We start from the raw sequence: 18,054 nt of genomic DNA, 5'->3' as shown, positions 1-18,054 counted from the left end.
CCAGTCATGGAATGAATAAGTCATGGGTATGGAAGGTATAGCGCAGGGAACCATTAATGATATCATAATTGTGTTGTATGGTGACGGAAGCTCCACTTGCGGTAAGCACAGACCTATAGCATAACACAGAGACTTGTCCAATCACTGTTATACACCTAAAAATAATGTTAACATCGTGCATCAGGTGTACTTCAATCAATCAGTGTAAAATCTCTTTTTCTGAGAAAAACCAAGGTTGTTGGCTAGAAATAAAATTTTAAAAAATGACATTTCTAAAGGGGAGTTTATACAAAAGGGAGACACTCAATGTTCCAATCAGGTTATAACCACCCACAAGTGGGACAAAGAAAATAAATGAAAACATACCCTGAAATGGAAAGAGATAGGAGTGAACAGTCTCAGCAGCTCGGTCATTTGTCCATTCCAGAGGCAGCTTGGGCCAAGGCCAGATTATAAGAGCACATGACCCAGTTTTCTGACTCAGCCAAGGAATCTGTCTGTGAGCAGGGTTATGAACTGAGGACAATACTTTGATCAACAGGACTGATCCCTGCACCCACTAGTGTGATTAGGGAAGAGGAGCAAAAGGTTCAGTTACTGTTCATGAACACATTCTCCAAAGGTGATGCCTTTCAATGACTCAGATTATGATAAAAAGTATTACAGAAAGCAGGATAATCAATAAAATATAAATATCAATGGTTAGACCTTGAAATGTGTACATAAGGTATTAATAGGTTTACCTTTTAAGTACCCGGTCACCTGCTGACCACTAAAACTTCCATCATTTCTTCTCTCACTCCATCATCGGATTCCCCCCCCCCCCCCCCCACTGCTTTTCCTAATGTTAGATCCCAGCTATGTTTCTATAGGAAGTCAGTTAGGTGCACTGGGCAGTCCTCCACATCCCAGAGTTGGTGAGGAGGCACCTCTCGGAGAAAAGACAAGATGATTATTTCCCTCCACAAGAAGGTGATCATACCATAATACTTATTAAAACACCAAAGAGAAAGATCAAAATGTTTTGAGTATAAAGGACAAAATGAAAATTCTCTCAGATTCTATGCTTAAAGGTAAAATAAAGAAACTTAGTAAATGTAGGAATGGTAAATAATCATAGACGTAATGCCAAAAAGAGACTGACTTCAAATACCTTCATTATGTTTTATTACATATATGTGTGATATTACAATGGAATGTGCCACTAGTTGGCATTTGTTGCGTTCAAATGAGTACTACAGTTGCCCACAAACTTAAGAACAAAATTCTATTTCAGACACTATTTTTCCACTGACTTTTATTTTTAAAAAATGAAGTTTTATACTCTATTCACACACACACAAACACACACGCAGATATAGCAGCGGCAAGCAAAATCATAAGATTTTCTAAATTATGTACATACACTTAACTAACTACTTTCATGATTTCTGAATTTGACTATTCTAAAGTTCGGTGTATTAAATTTAATACACCTTCATTAAAATCCCTTCTGGACCCCCATGCATGAAAATAGAAAATAAATTCATAAAATAAAGCTGCACCTTCATTTTGTTTTTCTGAAAAATAAGAAAAAGTGACTATTATACCAGAACCTTCAAATATTAGAATAAAAATTGATCAACCAAGGAGATAAGGCCATGTAATTATTTTCAATCAGATAACATGTGTATAGAAACAACTGATTTAAAATAGAAATGGCTGAAAGTTATAAGCAGACAATTATAGCAGTTATAGAGCAGACAATAATACACATTTAATATGTCAATCTAGTCACTAACAATTTGTACATCATTTGAAACTGAAAACCAGAGGTTGGGCCTTTTTTATTCAAACAATAAAAGTCAAAGGTTGGGTTAAGTTCTCATACGGCTAGTCCTATTTCTTGATGCCGCGACCAGTGTCAGTACATCTAACTAGTTAGTTATCCAAAGAAGTAATACCCTGAGTCACAAGATAGACTGAAAGAATGAGCCATAGAAGAGTGACAACCTATAATGAAAATGTCACTCAAAGCATACCCCAATGATGGCAAACACTAGGAACGATTATCTACATCAAATTTCTAAAAGACTAGGATCTTTTCTATTGTGTTCACTGCTATATCTTGGGTACCTTAACACTGCTTATACACAGTAGGTTCTCAATAATAAGTATTTGTTGACTAAAGTATCCCATAATCTAGCTTCTTTGTTCAAAGAGTGAATTATGCCACTATCGACTTGATTCTAGCTGAAGTGCTTACCCTCTGTGTGTTTCAATTTTCTCACCTATAAAATGTGGAAGTTGGGCTAAATCAGGAGCTTTCAAATTGTATTCATCAGAACCCCAGCCTTCTGAGAATGTGCTTCATGAACCACTGCTGGGGATACAATAATAGGTGTGAAGAGGGCAAACAGACTTAGTTCTGAAGCATCTTCTCTGGTTTTGAACAGAGAAGCTTTCCATTTACCTAATTTATATATTGGGTGTTTCAGAGTCCAGAGTGCTGACCATTACACCATGGGACCTATATTGGGTGTTTTATAATATTTCAACCTCCCTCCCAAAACAACTATTGTTACTGTGAATATACATTTAAACAATCAGTGCATCAAGAAAAACATCTGGGGAAATTAGGAAATACTTTCAGATTAATGAAAATGAAGATAAAAACACAAAAACTTATAGGATTCAACTAACCTAGTAATTTATAGCTGTAAATCCCTATAAGGAATTTTAAACTATAAATGCCTATAATAAAGAAGAAAAGAGATCTGAAATCAAAAACCTAAACTTTCACTTTAAGACAGAGAAAAAAGAAGAGGTACCTAAACTGAAAGTAGAATGAAAAAAATAAAGATTGAAAGAGAAATTAATGAAATAGAGAAAACAACAGAAAGAAATTTCGGAAACCAAAAGCTAGTTCTTTGAAAAGATCCACAAAATTGACAAACATTTAGCTCAATGGACCAAGAGAAAAAGAAAATATTCAAATTACTGGAATAAACTAGGAGCATTACTTCTGCCTTACAGAAACAAAATGGAATGTAAGAGAATGGTATAAACAATTGTATGGCAAAATTTACATAATTTAAATGACACAAACCATGGAAACTGATTCAAAAAAGAAAGAGACATTCTAAATAGATCTATATAAGGCACCTGGGTGGCTCAGTTGGCTAAATGGTTAAGTGTCTGACTTCAGCTCAGATCATGATCTCCTGGCTTGTGAGTTCCAGCCCTGTATCAGGCTCTATGCTGACAGCTCAGAGCCTGGAGCCTGCTTCAGATTCTGTGTCTCCCTTCTCTCTCTGCCCCTGCTCACACACTCTATCTCTCTCTTTCTCTCTCTCTCTCTCAAAAAATAAACATTAATTTAAAAAAAAATACATCTATATAACAAGTAAAGATATTGAATCAGTAACTAAAAATCCCCCAACAAAGAAAAGCCCATGACCAGATGACTTTACTGGAGAAATATACCAAACACTTAAAGAATCTACACCAATCCCTCTGAAATGCTTCCAAAAGAAATAAGAGGAAGGAACACTTCCTAACTCTTTCCATAAGGCCAGTATTATCGCACAGACATCATAATAAAAACTGTAGACCAAAATTTCTCATGAATATCAAAACAAAATTAAATAGAATTCAGCAACATATAGAAGAATTATCAGCATTACTGTCTTAATGTGTTTGGGATGGTATAACAAAATAGCATAGACTACGTGGCTCATAAACAACACATTTATCACAATTCTGCAGACTCAAAGTCCAAGAATGAGGTATCAGCAGTCGGGTGAGGATGTTCTTCTGGGTTTCAGATTTCTCTTTGTATCCTCCCATAAGAGATAGGGTGAACTAGCACCCTGGGGCATCTTTTATGAGGATATTAATCCCATTTATGAGGGCTGTGTCCTCATGACCTAATCACCTTCTAAAGGCCATACTTCCTAATAGTATCACCTTGGCCATTAGGTTTTCAACATATGAATTCTGAAGGACCAAAAACATTCAGATCATGGCAATTACCAAATGGGATTTATCACAGGGATGCAAGATTTGTTTAACATCCAAAAATCAATGACATGCTTTATCAATAGAACAAAAGAATATAAAACAATAAAAAAAAACTACATGCTCATCCCAATTATGCAAAAAGTAATTTAGAAAAATACAATACACTTTCATGAGAAAAACACTCAACAAACTAGGAAGAGATGGGTAGTTCCTCAACCTCATAGAGGGTATCTATGAGCTACCTACAACTATCATGATACTTAATGATTAAACACTGGATTCTTTGTCCATAAATTCAGGAAGAAGACAAGAATGTGTCCTCTTATCACTTCTATTTAACATTGTAGTTGAAGTATTGACTAGATAAATTAGGTAAGAAAAAGATAAAAACAATCCATTTCAGAAGGGAAGATATAAGATGATCTCTATATGCATACAACATGATACTGTAGACAGAAAATCCTAAGGAAACCAGTAAAACATATTAGAATTAAAAAATCAATTCATCAAGGTCACATGATATAATTTTAATATACAACATCAATTATATTTCTATACATTTGCAATGAATAATCTAAAAATGAAATTAAGAAAACAATTCCATTTGTAATATCATGAAAAAGGATAAAATACTTAGGAATATATTTAACAAAAAAGTACAAAACTTATACTCTTAAAACTACAAAACACTGTTGTTGAAAGATATTAAGGGATATCTAAAGAAGTGGAAAAATACTGCATGGTCATGAATCACAAGACTTAATATTGTTAAAATGACAATCTTCTCCAAATTGATTTATATATCAATGCAATACCTATCAGGTGGCCAGTTGGCTTGCTTGCAGAAACTGACAAACTGATTCTAAAATCCATATGAAATTGTGAGAATACCAGAACAGCCAAACAATTTGGTTAAAAAAGGACAATGTAGTAGGACACACACTTTCTGATTTCAAAACTTACTACAAAGCAAAAGTAATCAGAAAAGTGTGGTACTGGCATAAGGAAAGGCATATAGATCTATGGATATAATAGAAAATCCAGAAATAAACCATGTATTTATGGTCAACTGGTTTTCAACAAGGGTATCAAGATAATTCAATGCAGAAAGAATGGTTGTTTCAACAAAAGGTTCCAAGACCACTGGGACAGCCACATTCAAAAGAATGAAGTTAGACCCTTACCTCAAACAATATACAAATATTAACCCAAAATGGATGAAAGACCTAAATGTAAGGACTGAAGCTGTAAGATTCTTAGAAGAAAATAGAGCTAAATCTTCATGACTTCAAATTTGGCAATGGATTCTGAAATATGACATCAAAAACAAGAGCAACAAGATCAACAACAAAAATAAATTACACTCCATTACAATTAACAACTATGCTTCAGAGAATATTATCAAGAGTGGAAAGACAACCCACAGAATGGTAGAAACTATTTGCAAAACCTATATCTGATAAAGTATTGTATCTAGAATATAGATGGAACACTTGCAAATCAGTAAGAAAAAGACAGCTTAAAAATGGGTAAAAGTTCTGAATAGACATTTATGCAAATGATATGTAAATAGCCAATAAGGACATGGAAAGAAGCTCAACATCCTGAGGCACCTGATTTGCAGGGAAATGCAAATCAAAACCACAACAGACACCATTTCTACCCACTAGGATCACTGAAATTAAAAAGTCAGATAACAAATGTTGTTGATAATGTGGAGACAATGGAAACCTCACACACTGCTAGGGAAATATAAAATGGTATGGCCACTTTGGAAAACAGTCTGGCAGTTCCTCAAATGTTTAAACATGGTTACCATGTGACCCAACAGTTCTACTTACAGATATATATATATATAAACACACCCAGGAAAAACAGAAACATATGTTCAGCCCAAAAAATGTTTATAGCAGCATTATTCATACTAGGCAAAAGGTAGAAGCAACCCGAACATTCATCAACTGATGAATGGATAACCCAAATGTGTTATAGTCATACAATGGAGTCTTATTTGGCCAATGAAAGGAATGAAGGATGGATACATGATACAACGTGGGTGAACTAGGAAAACATTATGCTAGGTAGAAGAAGCTAATCATAAAATGCCATATATTACATGATTTCCTTTATATGAAATCTCCAGAAGAGGCAAATCCATGTAGAGACAAAGATTAATGATTAATTAGGACTGAGGGGTAGGGTGGATGATAAGGAGTTGATAGCTAAAGGGTAATGAGTTTCTTTTTTTTTTTTTTTTTTTTTTTTTTTTTTTTTTAAATTTTTTTTTTTCAACGTTTATTTATTTTTGGGACAGAGAGAGACAGAGCATGAACAGGGGAGGGGCAGAGAGAGAGGGAGACACAGAATCGGAAACAGGCTCCAGGCTCCGAGCCATCAGCCCAGAGCCTGATGCGGGGCTCGAACTCACGGACCGCGAGATCGTGACCTGGCTGAAGTCGGCCGCTTAACCGACTGCGCCACCCAGGCGCCCCATGAGTTTCTTTTTTGAGGTGATATAAATGTTTTAAAATTGACTGGGGTAATGGTTACATGTATTTAGGCATATATTGGAAACCACTGATTTATACACTTTAAATTGGTGAACTGCATGATATATGAATATCTCAATAAAGTTATTACAAATGAAATACATTAATAGAAGAATAAAGTTTAACATGAGTATAGGTAAATATCCTTTTATTTTTCACTTGACGTAAATTCAAATGTATATAAAGTATTTACATAACAGGTATTGCCTTTTATGATTCTGATTACAAGTCTTCTCAGAAGGTAGGCTATAACGTAAACTATTACATTTATAATTTTTTAATGTTTATTTATTTTTAAATTTTTTTTTTCAACGTTTATTTATTTTTGGGACAGAGAGAGACAGAGCATGAACGGGGGAGGGGCAGAGAGAGAGGCAGACACAGAATCGGAAACAGGCTCCAGGCTCCGAGCCATCAGCCCAGAGCCTGACGCGGGGCTCGAACTCACGGACCGCGAGATCGTGACCTGGCTGAAGTCGGATGCTTAACCGACTGCGCCACCCAGGCGCCCCAAATGTTTATTTATTTTTGAGACAATGCGAGAGACAGAGTGCAAGCAGCAGAGGGGCAGACAGAGGGAGACACAGAATCTGAAGCAGGCTCTAGGCTCTGAGCTGTCAGCCCTGAGCCCGACGTGGGGCTCGAACTCACAAACCGCGAGATCATGACCTGAGTCGGCTCACACCCAACCGACTGAGCCACTCAGGTGCCCCTACATTTGTAATTAGATATTAAACCTAAAGATTGTAGATAGAATATATGGTTTTTGTTCTTAGGAGATTTTGATCTTAGGAGATTTAAATGTAGTATGTGGATCACTGATTGCCTTTTGGAATTTAATAACATTCTTTTATAGACTGTAATTGGACTTGATGGCTTACAAATGTGGCAATCCTATATGAAATATGCATTTGAATTATATTTCTAAGTGAATTAAAGAAATTCTATTTCAAAAGTCCTGTGCAAATTTAAAAAGTTTTTACCAAAAACAATGTAATAAATATATCACCACAAATTTAACTATAGCTATTTTGAGAAAAATGAACTAAAGTACACTTTTAAGATTGGGTGATTTAGTGATGTGAACAGTAAAGTATAGTCAATTGCTTCAATTTAACTCAGCTTAAGCACTAAAACTAACATTTTAACTGGTACTCTGTTAAATGAAATTTACTTTTATTCTATTTGAAATGCATGTGTGGTTATTTGATATAACCCAGAGATATTAGGTTTATTTGTCCAAGAACATTTAATAAATTTTAAGCAAGAATTTGTGTTCATTTTTAGTGCAACAATTTTTCAGTCTTATTTTCATACTGAAGGATAATTTGGCTATTACAAAAATGTATTTAATCCTTATAAAATGGATAGAACTACATATAATGTAAGTTATTAATAATAAATTTCTAGTACAGTTTATAATCACATTACATATTAAACAGCTGTCACGGAAGGATTTAGTGAGTACCTGTCACCTATTAGATCACTAGTTATTAGTAAGTATTAAAGAATTAAGAAAATTGGAATCAAATGGGAGAAGGTATAGACAGAGAACAGTGTTCCTAAAATATGCACTAATATGCCTGCCATATATCCCTTGAGAGACAACAAGAAATTGAGTCAAAATAAAATACTAGAAGCTGAAGAGGTAACCGTGGAAATGAGAGTTTTGAGCTCTGTGTAAGTGATCAGCAAAACCAGCCTAGAGCCTATTTTTCATGGGTGGCACGATTCACATAGGACCCTCTATACTGGGGAGGTAAGCGCTCCTGGATCCACTGGAGATTTCCTGTTTACCTCTACCCATTTAGGGTCCTCCTGCCCATATATTTCAATATACCCAGAATCACAGGTAGATGAGATTTTAAATCAAGATCTACAACCAGGCAAAAGTCTAGGTTTTATGAGGCCTGAGGCTTTGAAAATTTAGGGACCTTCTTGAAGAGAAAGAATGCAAAATTGCAAATATAAAACTAGGTACAGGGACTAACAAGTGGGGTCAAAAAAGGAAGAATAGTAAAATTTATGTGTCTTTGGAATCATAGTAAATCTGCCTCTGAAATCACTAAATGTTTCAGTAATATTTTGTGCTCAGATTTAATAGTTCTGGTGCCTAGAGGTGAAGTACTTTAAGGGTGACAAGACTAGAATATAATGAATGGCCGCATTTATTAGGTATATCATATAGCACTTGAATTCTTCACATATGTCATCTCATTAAATCTGCATCTCATCGAGAAGAGATAGATGTGATTACTTTTTCCATTTGTGAAGTACTGATGAATACCTGAGTCATGAACAGTGGGAGTAAAGAAGAAAAGAAGAGAAGGAAATAAATTGCAAAAACTGAGAACTAAAAGATAAATTGCAGTATGACCTCAAAAAAGAGAAGCGTCAAGCAGATAGCCAGATTTCTAATATAAGACACAGGGCGGATATATGTCCCATCATATGAAAAGATAAAGATTATATGATAAGGAACAAACTCAATGGAGAATAATAATACATTCATTTTGAATCTGAGGGACAAATCTATTTGTATATATATTTGCATACATATATCTAGGTAGGCATGTCATACGCTTCTGAATATCTGAGTTGAAAACAGAAGGAAAATGATAGGAATAGAGATAAATGTTAGTGATGTTAATGGTAGTTTTAACTATGGGAGTGTACAAAATCCCTTACAGGATACATTAAAAGTAATAATAGCCCCAATAGAACAAGTAGGACCTTGAAGACTCCCACATTGATGGAGTAAACAGAAGAACCCACAAAAAGACTAAGCAGAAATCTTGTCAAGGGGATGGAGAAGAAATGCTGGGAACAAGGTTAAAGACTTATGTCAAATGTCTAGACTTCTGAGTACATGCCTAATCATCCAGGTTAAATGTAATAGAGATCCAGTAAGATGTAGACTGAGAATGGTCCATTGGCTTTGGTAATTAGAAAGCAACTGCCCATTTTACTACAGTGGTAGAGCAAAAGCCAGATTTGAGAGGTTGAGAACTACTCATGCAAGAATACAAACTGCAAATACAGATCACTCTACTGAAAAGTATGTTTGTTATGGGAAAAGTATGAATTTCTTTAGTTTCTGAAGCCTGAGAAGGTTTGAAGGTCAAAAGTGAAGGAACTGCTCTCAAAGAAGGAGGAGCTGTGATAAAGGATGGAGAAGAGCCCAAGAGCAGGTTATCTGGGATAAGACAAAGGTCTTGCTACACACAGCAAGGTTGATAGAGTAGAATCCTACTATTTAGAGACTAAGGGGGATGGGCTAAGGGGGTTAAGGAAGAGTATGTGGTCATGTAGCCCTTTCTGCTCTATGACAGAGGTGACAAAGTCATTTGCCCAGTGAAGGTTGGAGATGGATAAGGACTGGAGAAAAGAGGATGTTTGAGAAGACTAAAAACTGTGTGGAAAGACTGTTGTGAGTCATGCTAGAGTCCTTGGGTATGCAAGTAGAAGGATCAATGCCTAGACAGAAATATCTATTGGGAGGATTAAATGAGAAAAACTATGAAACGAACTGTCACAGTGCTTTGCATATTGTTGGTGCTCAACAAATACTAGACCTAGACCTACTCCAGTCTACCAACACAAAAGTGTCACAGGATCTCTGAGACCTATGAAGTGGGACAACACATGATGTTCCTTCCATGGGAAAATGTTGTCATATATGTACATCTGTAGAGATGGATTCACCCACTTATATGCATATGCACTCTCTCTACAGCTTTCTTTCATTCCGTTGAAAGCATTATAATGTTAAATGGTAGGATGGGAAAAATAATACCTTTCTAAATGATGGAGCTAAAATAAATATGGATTTAAGTAGATTATTTTAAATAATTTCAGTAATAGCTATTATTAATTGGAAATATGGACTTTGCATTAGGAATTTCAAAAAGGTAAAAACTGATAGGAAACATTGATATGAATGGGTTGAAGACAGCCACTTTTAATACCTCAAAACTAGTTCCAGGGGGTGCCTGGGTGGGCTCAGTCAGTTAAGCGGCCAACTTCAGCTCATGTCGCAATCTCGCAGTTCATGAGTTCAAGCCCTGCATCGGGCTCTGTGCTGACAGCACGGAGCCTGCAGCCTGCTTTGGATTCTGTGTCTGCCTCTCTCTCTCTGACACTCCCCCCGCACATACTCTGTCTCTCTCTCTTTCTCAAAAAAAACATAAAACATTAAAAAAAAAAACCTCGTTCCTTTTAATGACTTTAGAACTTTAAGAGATTATAAAAATGACCCTACTTGTACCTCTTTCCTGCAATTAGCAGGGACACTGGGCTATTGCTACTTCTCCAGATAAATGCTTGTCATTTCCTTCTTTCTCCATGCCACCCATAAAAAACAAGATTTAGGGGTGCCTGGCTGGCTCAGTCTGTAGAGCATGTGACTCTTGATCTCAGGGTTGTGAGTTCAAGCCCCATGTTGGGTGCAGAGATTACTTAAAAAAATAAAATATTTTTAAAAACAAGATTTGTTTCTATATTACTGTATTTATTACTAGGAATTTTATGGTTTGTTTTCTTCAAAGTGGCTTATATCCCAAAGATTAGATTTTTATATGCTTAACTCTACTATTCTTTGTCCCAAATTCTAATAGAATGTTATTTATTAAACTTAAAAAACATCTGTTTTTTCCTTTTCATTAATCAAGTCCACCGCTTAACAATACACTGTACACTGTTCAGGCTATGTATTTTATTCAATCTGCTACTATCCTGAGTTAGAATATTCTGTTTTTGTAAACTTAATTTATTTAAATGTATGCTGAAGGTTGCTGAAACAGAAACCTGGGCTACAAGCTCTACAAAGCAAACTGCCTAGAAAATCAAGTTAGACAGGAACCACAATAGGCAAATTACATTTTAAAACTTTTCTGCATGATCTTTTAAAAAATTTACAGTTCTATTTTTCTTAATTCTCACAATATCTTCTTACTCAAATACACAGTTAACAATTATATGAGAGAAATATATTAGCCTTTGAAAATTATCTAAGTGAAAGATTTTTAAATATAGATAACTTCATACTTATTTACAATTAAACAGCATTTTAATATGCCAATTTTCATCATTTTTCCCAAAGGAATTGATGCTCAACAGTGTTGAGTGAATGGCTGAATAAGTGAATTGTTTGGGCTGGGAATCCTAGCTGGGCTTATAATACACAGTTTTATCCAGTTATCTCAAAGGGGTAAAAAAATTATCCTAATAAATTCTCCACTTAAAAATTTAATAGCACAGGGGCACCTGGTGGCTCATTTGGTTAAGCATCTGATTCTTGATTTCAGTTCAGGTCATGATCTCAAGGTTAGTGAGTTCGAGATCCACATCAGGCTCTGCACTGACAACACAGAGCGTGCTTGGGATTCTTGCTCTCTACCTCTGTCTCTCTCTCTCTCTAAAAATAAATGAGCACTTAAAAATATTTAATAGTACATTGAAAAGATTAAAAAGACAAAAATTTCACTTAAGAGCTGTCACCAGCTTGACAGCTAATAAGTCAAACATGCCCTCACAGTTATTGCATAAACTCAAGCTTTTCTGTTTATTTTTTATTATTTTGAATGTTTAGATGGGGCACATACTCTCCAGTCTATGGTAGGCTCCATCATCCCTCTTGTCTGAGACAAGACCTAATTAATAAATCCTTGTTATCTGCTTGGCCACTTAGCATTTGAATTTGGGATCTTAGATCTCCTAGGAAGGCAAAATGAACAGATGATCTTGTGACGTTATGATGTGTAACCACCTTTTGGATTTAGAAACATTTTATAGTTAACACAAAGCCACAGGAGGGGTGCCTGGGTGGCTCAGTTGTTTAAGTGTCTGACTTTGGCTCAGGTCATGATCTCATGGTTCGTGGGTTCGAGCCCCGCATTGGGCTCTGCACTGACAGTGAGGAGCCTACTTGGGATTCTCTCTCTTTCTCTCTCTCTCTCTCTGCCCCTGCCCCATCTGCGTGCACTCTCTCTCTCTAAATAAATAAACTTTTAAAAAAAAGCCACAGGAAAAGAAAAAAGGAAAATTTAACAAAACCTAAGTTAGCAACAATATAAAGTAGAATCCATGACACTGGAGTTATGATACATTGTAGGAATAACCCTAGTAAAGAAATTATAATCCTGTTATTATCTACCAGCTTGGAAAGAAGTGAAAAGAAACCTAATTTTGGATAGTTTAAGTTGCTTAGTCACACTGTTTACATCTTATTGCTTGTATTTAATAATGTAAATTTATTAATAGTCTATTAAATCTGGGTTGGTCCTTCATAATTAGAATAACAGAATAAAAGGGGATCAGGAGACCAAGAGTAAGTATTCAACTACTAAACGTCCTAGTCCAGATCAAAGATAAATTACTCATAAATAACACCTGTTCTCCTCTGATATGCCTTTGCCACCAATATCTCTCCTACCCTTAAAAGCTAACCTGAGCCTTGACTCCAGCACAACTGCTATAACCTAGTACACTGTCAAAGCAAGAGCTCACCTTTCTCAAAGTGTACTTACTATCTGTATCGGACAACCACTCCTTAACAAAGAGTAACAACAGGTCTACAAATTTCAGTATCAGCAATTTAGCACTTAAATTCAGTACATAACTTAGATTACTATATTAGAGTATGTTGGTTATTTATAATGCAAAATATTCAATACCATATATATACAATGAACCATCTCTTCAATTATATTATGAACATCCTATTAGTAGAGATAATCTCTAAATTTTAGTCTTTCACAGCTCCTGGGACAGAACAAAATATTGCAGTCCCCATGGTACTGATTACCTGTTTTATTTGCAGGTTGAATTCCTTGAGGCTGAGTCAATTTAGTTTGAGTTTCTGGAATCTGAGGAATGTAGATTTTCTTGGGGATATCAAAATGTTCTGGAAGGCTCAGTTCTGCTGTGTATGAAATGGACTTAGGCTTCTTCAACTTTGAGGTAGTAAAGAGAACACAAGTCTGCAAATAAACAATCAGTGGAATGTAATTCTCTTAGCCTTTACCTCCAAAACACACACAAAAAAGCATTTTATACTTAGACCCCTTATTTGTGAAAAAAAAAATCCACCAACGGATTAATTAGTTCATTTCTTTAGACACAGTATTATTTAAATGGTGGAAGAGAACACTAACATGTTTTATACAATCAATGGAATCATCCTTTATTAAGACATGCTCAATGCCCCTTGCTGTAATCCTTTCCGTATTGAATTCGTTGCTACAGGGAAAAACCAATTCCACTGGTGAATGGCATTGAAAAAGTACTTTCTTCCTTGAGTTGATCCCTGTGCTGCTTAAAATCTAACCCATCAGTTCTAGTTCTTATGAGAACTACAGTTAGGGGTGCCTGGGTGACTCAGTTGGTTGAGGGTCTGACTCTTGATTCTGGCTCATGGTTGTGAGATCCTGACCCCTGTTGGGCTCCCTGCTGGGTGTGGGGCCTGCTTGGGGTTCTCCCTCTCCCACTCCTTCTGCCCCTCCCCTGCTCATTCTCTCTCTCTCTCTCTCTCTCTCTCTCTCTCTTTCTCAAGAAAAAAAAAAAGAAAGAAAAAAAACATGATCCCCTCTCTTTTGCTAATGACAATTTTGTAAGTATATGTGCATGTACATATACATATATGTATATTAGGTCCTGCCCCTCCATAGACACCCAAACCTACCTTTTATTCTTTCTCCCTCTCCCATTCCAAACATACATTTTACACAGGTTTGATATTTTTAGTCCCTTCAGCCACTTCTTATATAATGGGGGTGACAACAACTTACCATCATGCATATGATCCTCAAAACACAATCTAGTTCAATACTGTCCTTCCTAAAATGGAACACTGAAGAGAAAGCTGGCTCTCTAGGTGTGAACCAAGCAATGCAAAGCACAGAGGTAGGTGATCATTTATTTTTATTTGGATGCTCTACTGCTAACATAGCACAACCCAATGGTTAGACCACACACGCTTAAAGGCAGAGTAACCTGCATTTATAACCCAACTCTAAATAAGTTTGGTCAGGCTATAACCAAAGCCACAAAGCCTTCATTTGTAAAATATGGGCAATAAAAGTACACACTGCCTATCCCTGGTGTGAATATTTAAAATGAAAACAAAATCCAGGTCCTTGGAACATATTTTGAGTACTCAGTAAACATTTGCTATTAGTAGCATCACTGTCATCATCATTATCATGATCCTGGTCAGAGTATCATTACTCAACAAAAATAAATGTTAGTGCCATCAGCAATCTTCTTCATTCACCGGGTTTGTTATCTATAAACTCCACAGGAATTTTTTTTTCTACAAAGTGACATTTTTCAACTACTTTATTTTGGAAACTAAAATCACGTCAAATAAAAAACAAATTAATTCATTTACATTTATCATTGTTGGTGTTTGGTTCATTTTTCGAGTCACTGTGAACAAATTATTCACATCAGCAATTAGCTCTTTAATCTAAATGTATATCATCTGCCTTCTATATCTTTAAGTCATTGAGTCATGGTATATTGACATAGACTCTCTTCTTGGTCAAACTCTAGTCAGAGTCCTCCAAGCCCTTTGCTCAGTAGGCCTCAACCTTGGCCTACAATAACTGCAGACTTTCAGTACAAATGATTTTTTTCTGCCTATCCCCTTCCCTTCCACACGCACGTGCACACACACACACACACGTAGACTTGAACAAGCACTGACATAGTTTCTAACAATTCAAGGCCATAACCCTTGGATGATCCCACTTCCCCTTAAACTGCCTACCTCGGGCGCCTGGGTGGCTCAGTCGGTTAAGCGTCCGACTTCGGCTCAGGTCATGATCTCACGGTCCATGAGTTCGAGCCCCGCATCGGGCTCTGTGCTGACAGCTCAGAGCCTGGAGCCTGCTTCAGATTCTGTGTCTCCTTCTCTCTCTGCCCCTCCCCCGTTCATGCTCTGTCTCTCTCTGTCTCAAAAATAAATAAACGTTAAAAAAATAAAATTAAAAAAAAAACTGCCTACCTGAAGGAGCTCAATGCTGCCACCAGAATATACTGTTTGTTCCAGCCAAAACCTGGTGATAGGTAGATACACCCCGAACCCCCTTTAGAACAGTTACTTTAAAAAGCTTGCTATTATAAATCCTTTCTTCCTCCTCCACCCATTGCACTGTCTCCATTTTTCTCTCTTTTTGAGATAAGTTTTCTACCACCTAGAACTGTCTTTTCAAGGTCCTCAGAATGCAATCAAGGAAACAGTAATTGCAGCCAGGTAGGTACCTCATTCTAATTTGTACCACTGTCTCCAGTTATAAAGATCCTAGAAGTTCATTTCTCCTGCAGATAAGCATCAATGAACAAATCCAGATCACAGTGACCAACCCCCTCCCACTTATAAATGCCCACTTCCCTGACTCTGCTCATTATTATTAAGTTCCCAGCTTCCTTCGTTAGTTTCTCACCCTCCCTTTAAAACTCTCAGTTTCTTCTGTACAAATTTAAGTTCAGTTCATGCTGGATCCTTCTCCCTGTTTCAACAGTTAATGAATAAAGTCTCTCCTTACTGCTGTAACTAGTATCTAGCTTTGTTTATCTTTGACAGTATCAATAGGATTACTTCATGATTATAGTGCACTTAAATTATACAAATACAAAAACCATTGCCTTTACCTTTCTGAATTCTCACCAAGCAGATCTTTTAGATTTCCTTTTTTTTAAAATGCTTATTTATTTTGAGAGAGAGGGAGAGAAAGAGAGAGAGAGCACACAAGCGGGGAAGGGGCAGAGAGAGAGAGAGAGAGAGAGAGAGAAATTCCAAGCAGGCTCCACAGAGCCTGACATGGGGCTCAATCCCATGAAGCATGAGATCATGACCTGAACTGAAATCAAGAGTCAGACACTCAACTGACTGAGCCACCCAGGCACCCAGATTTCCTTTTTTAAACATATTATTAAATTCTAAATTTCAATGATTTTTTTCTACCATTTATCCCAGGGTATATGGCATGGCGTTTAAAACATGAACTTGAGAAAATACAAGGAAACTACCCTGTAAGTTTTCTTTCCAGTGTCTCTGAATATATCATTAGAGTTGATTTAGTAATGACCAATAGAATATGAATTCAATAAACGAATGCTAAGTGGTGAAGTGGCAGAAATTCATGGTCCTGACAAAAGATACTGTCTCTCACAGTATATAAAGTAGATATATCAATTTGCTATTACTCTATAAATATTTCAAAAATTCAAATTCCACATGGTTGTATACCAAAAAAAAATTAGATATGCCACTTTTCTTTGGTAGAAAAGGAATCACATTTATTCAATTAGATTTAGTTCTAAACAGATTTATACCAAGATTGATTTTAGATTTTGTTATGCGATTATTTTATGCTATAACAGTGCATTCTAGACTTTTATTTCATTAGTCAATTTCATTGACTAATGAAGTGAATATATCATTTGGACACCATACAGGGGAAGGAAAAGAGTAATGGACTAGGGGGTAAAAACCTGGGTTCATTTCTATTCTGTCACAAATCAGTGGTGTGACCTTAGGTTGCCATCTTACTACTTCAGATGCTTGGTTTGCAGGTCTGTAAGAGGTTGGACTATGTGTCTCTGAGTGTCTTGATTTCTTTTCTCAGCTTTAAAATACAACAATGTCTCTACCATGATCTGGGCTGTAATTGCTACCCTGTCAGTGAGGTCAACATAAGTCTTTTCTTTTTTTTTTTGTTTATGCCTCAGTCATTTCTTTTTTTGTATTAAAGAGGAACTCTACCTCCTTTATATTTCTCCAAGGGGTCACTGAAATAATTTGCAAAGTGCACATAAAAGCATGTTGGAAAAAAGGTGTGAAACACTATATAAGGAGAGAGTCTTTTTAAAATTAATCTTGTTTACTGTTCCGCTGTAAAAATTATTAGCATTATTATGGTTCAAGAGTGCACTGATAATTGCACTTGAAAAGAACACTTTATGATTAGATGTGGATGAACAGAATAAGATGCATCTGTGAGTTCTGATTTGCTGCAGCTGGTTTTCTTAAACTGGCACATTCAACCCTTCTCTACTTATTTTGTGCATCTGGTAAGTTTTGGCTGAAATCAAAGATGTGTGATATTCACAGAATTCAAAGAAAATAGTAATCTTCAGGTAAAAAAAAACTTTTAATTTTTAAATTTAGAGGCTATTTAAAACATTTCAATTTTAATTTTAAAAAAGGCAAGGGTTTTTCATAAATTATCATTATGTTGTTGTTATTTCCAGCAACCAATTGGGAGACGTACACACACACAGATGCCTATCCTGCAAATGTGGTAAGTAGACAAGGCTAAGTACACAAGACGGCTCGGACTGTGAAAAATCAGTCTATGAGGCAACCTGGATAGATATGAAAACCTCAGGTTTAAAACGTTATTTGTTTGTTCAAGCACATATTCAATTCAATTAAACAATGGCAGAGCACGTCTCATGCACACGACAATTAGGGGTAAATAAAAACACATCATAATGA

At 36.0% G+C, this 18,054-nt stretch overlaps 1 protein-coding gene across 1 annotated transcript in view; it reads right to left on the bottom strand.

Annotated features, from left to right (window-relative positions):
- The window catches only part of CFAP47 (cilia and flagella associated protein 47), a 544,467-nt gene that overhangs the window by 211,776 nt on the left and 314,637 nt on the right, over nucleotides 1-18,054 (bottom strand). The window contains exon 46 of the mRNA XM_047075775.1: nucleotides 13,357-13,531. Within this exon, the coding sequence (XP_046931731.1) occupies nucleotides 13,357-13,531 (175 nt within the window). The remainder of the gene's footprint in view (nucleotides 1-13,356; nucleotides 13,532-18,054) is intronic.

The sequence above is a fragment of the Lynx rufus genome, unplaced genomic scaffold, assembly GCF_022079265.1.
Source record: "Lynx rufus isolate CCGP_SWC_20201006 ecotype Redwood Valley unplaced genomic scaffold, mLynRuf1.p SCAF_14, whole genome shotgun sequence".
NCBI lineage: Eukaryota > Metazoa > Chordata > Mammalia > Carnivora > Felidae > Lynx > Lynx rufus.
The sequence above is the reverse complement of the archived record's forward strand: the minus strand, read 5'-3'. Positions and strand labels throughout refer to the sequence as shown.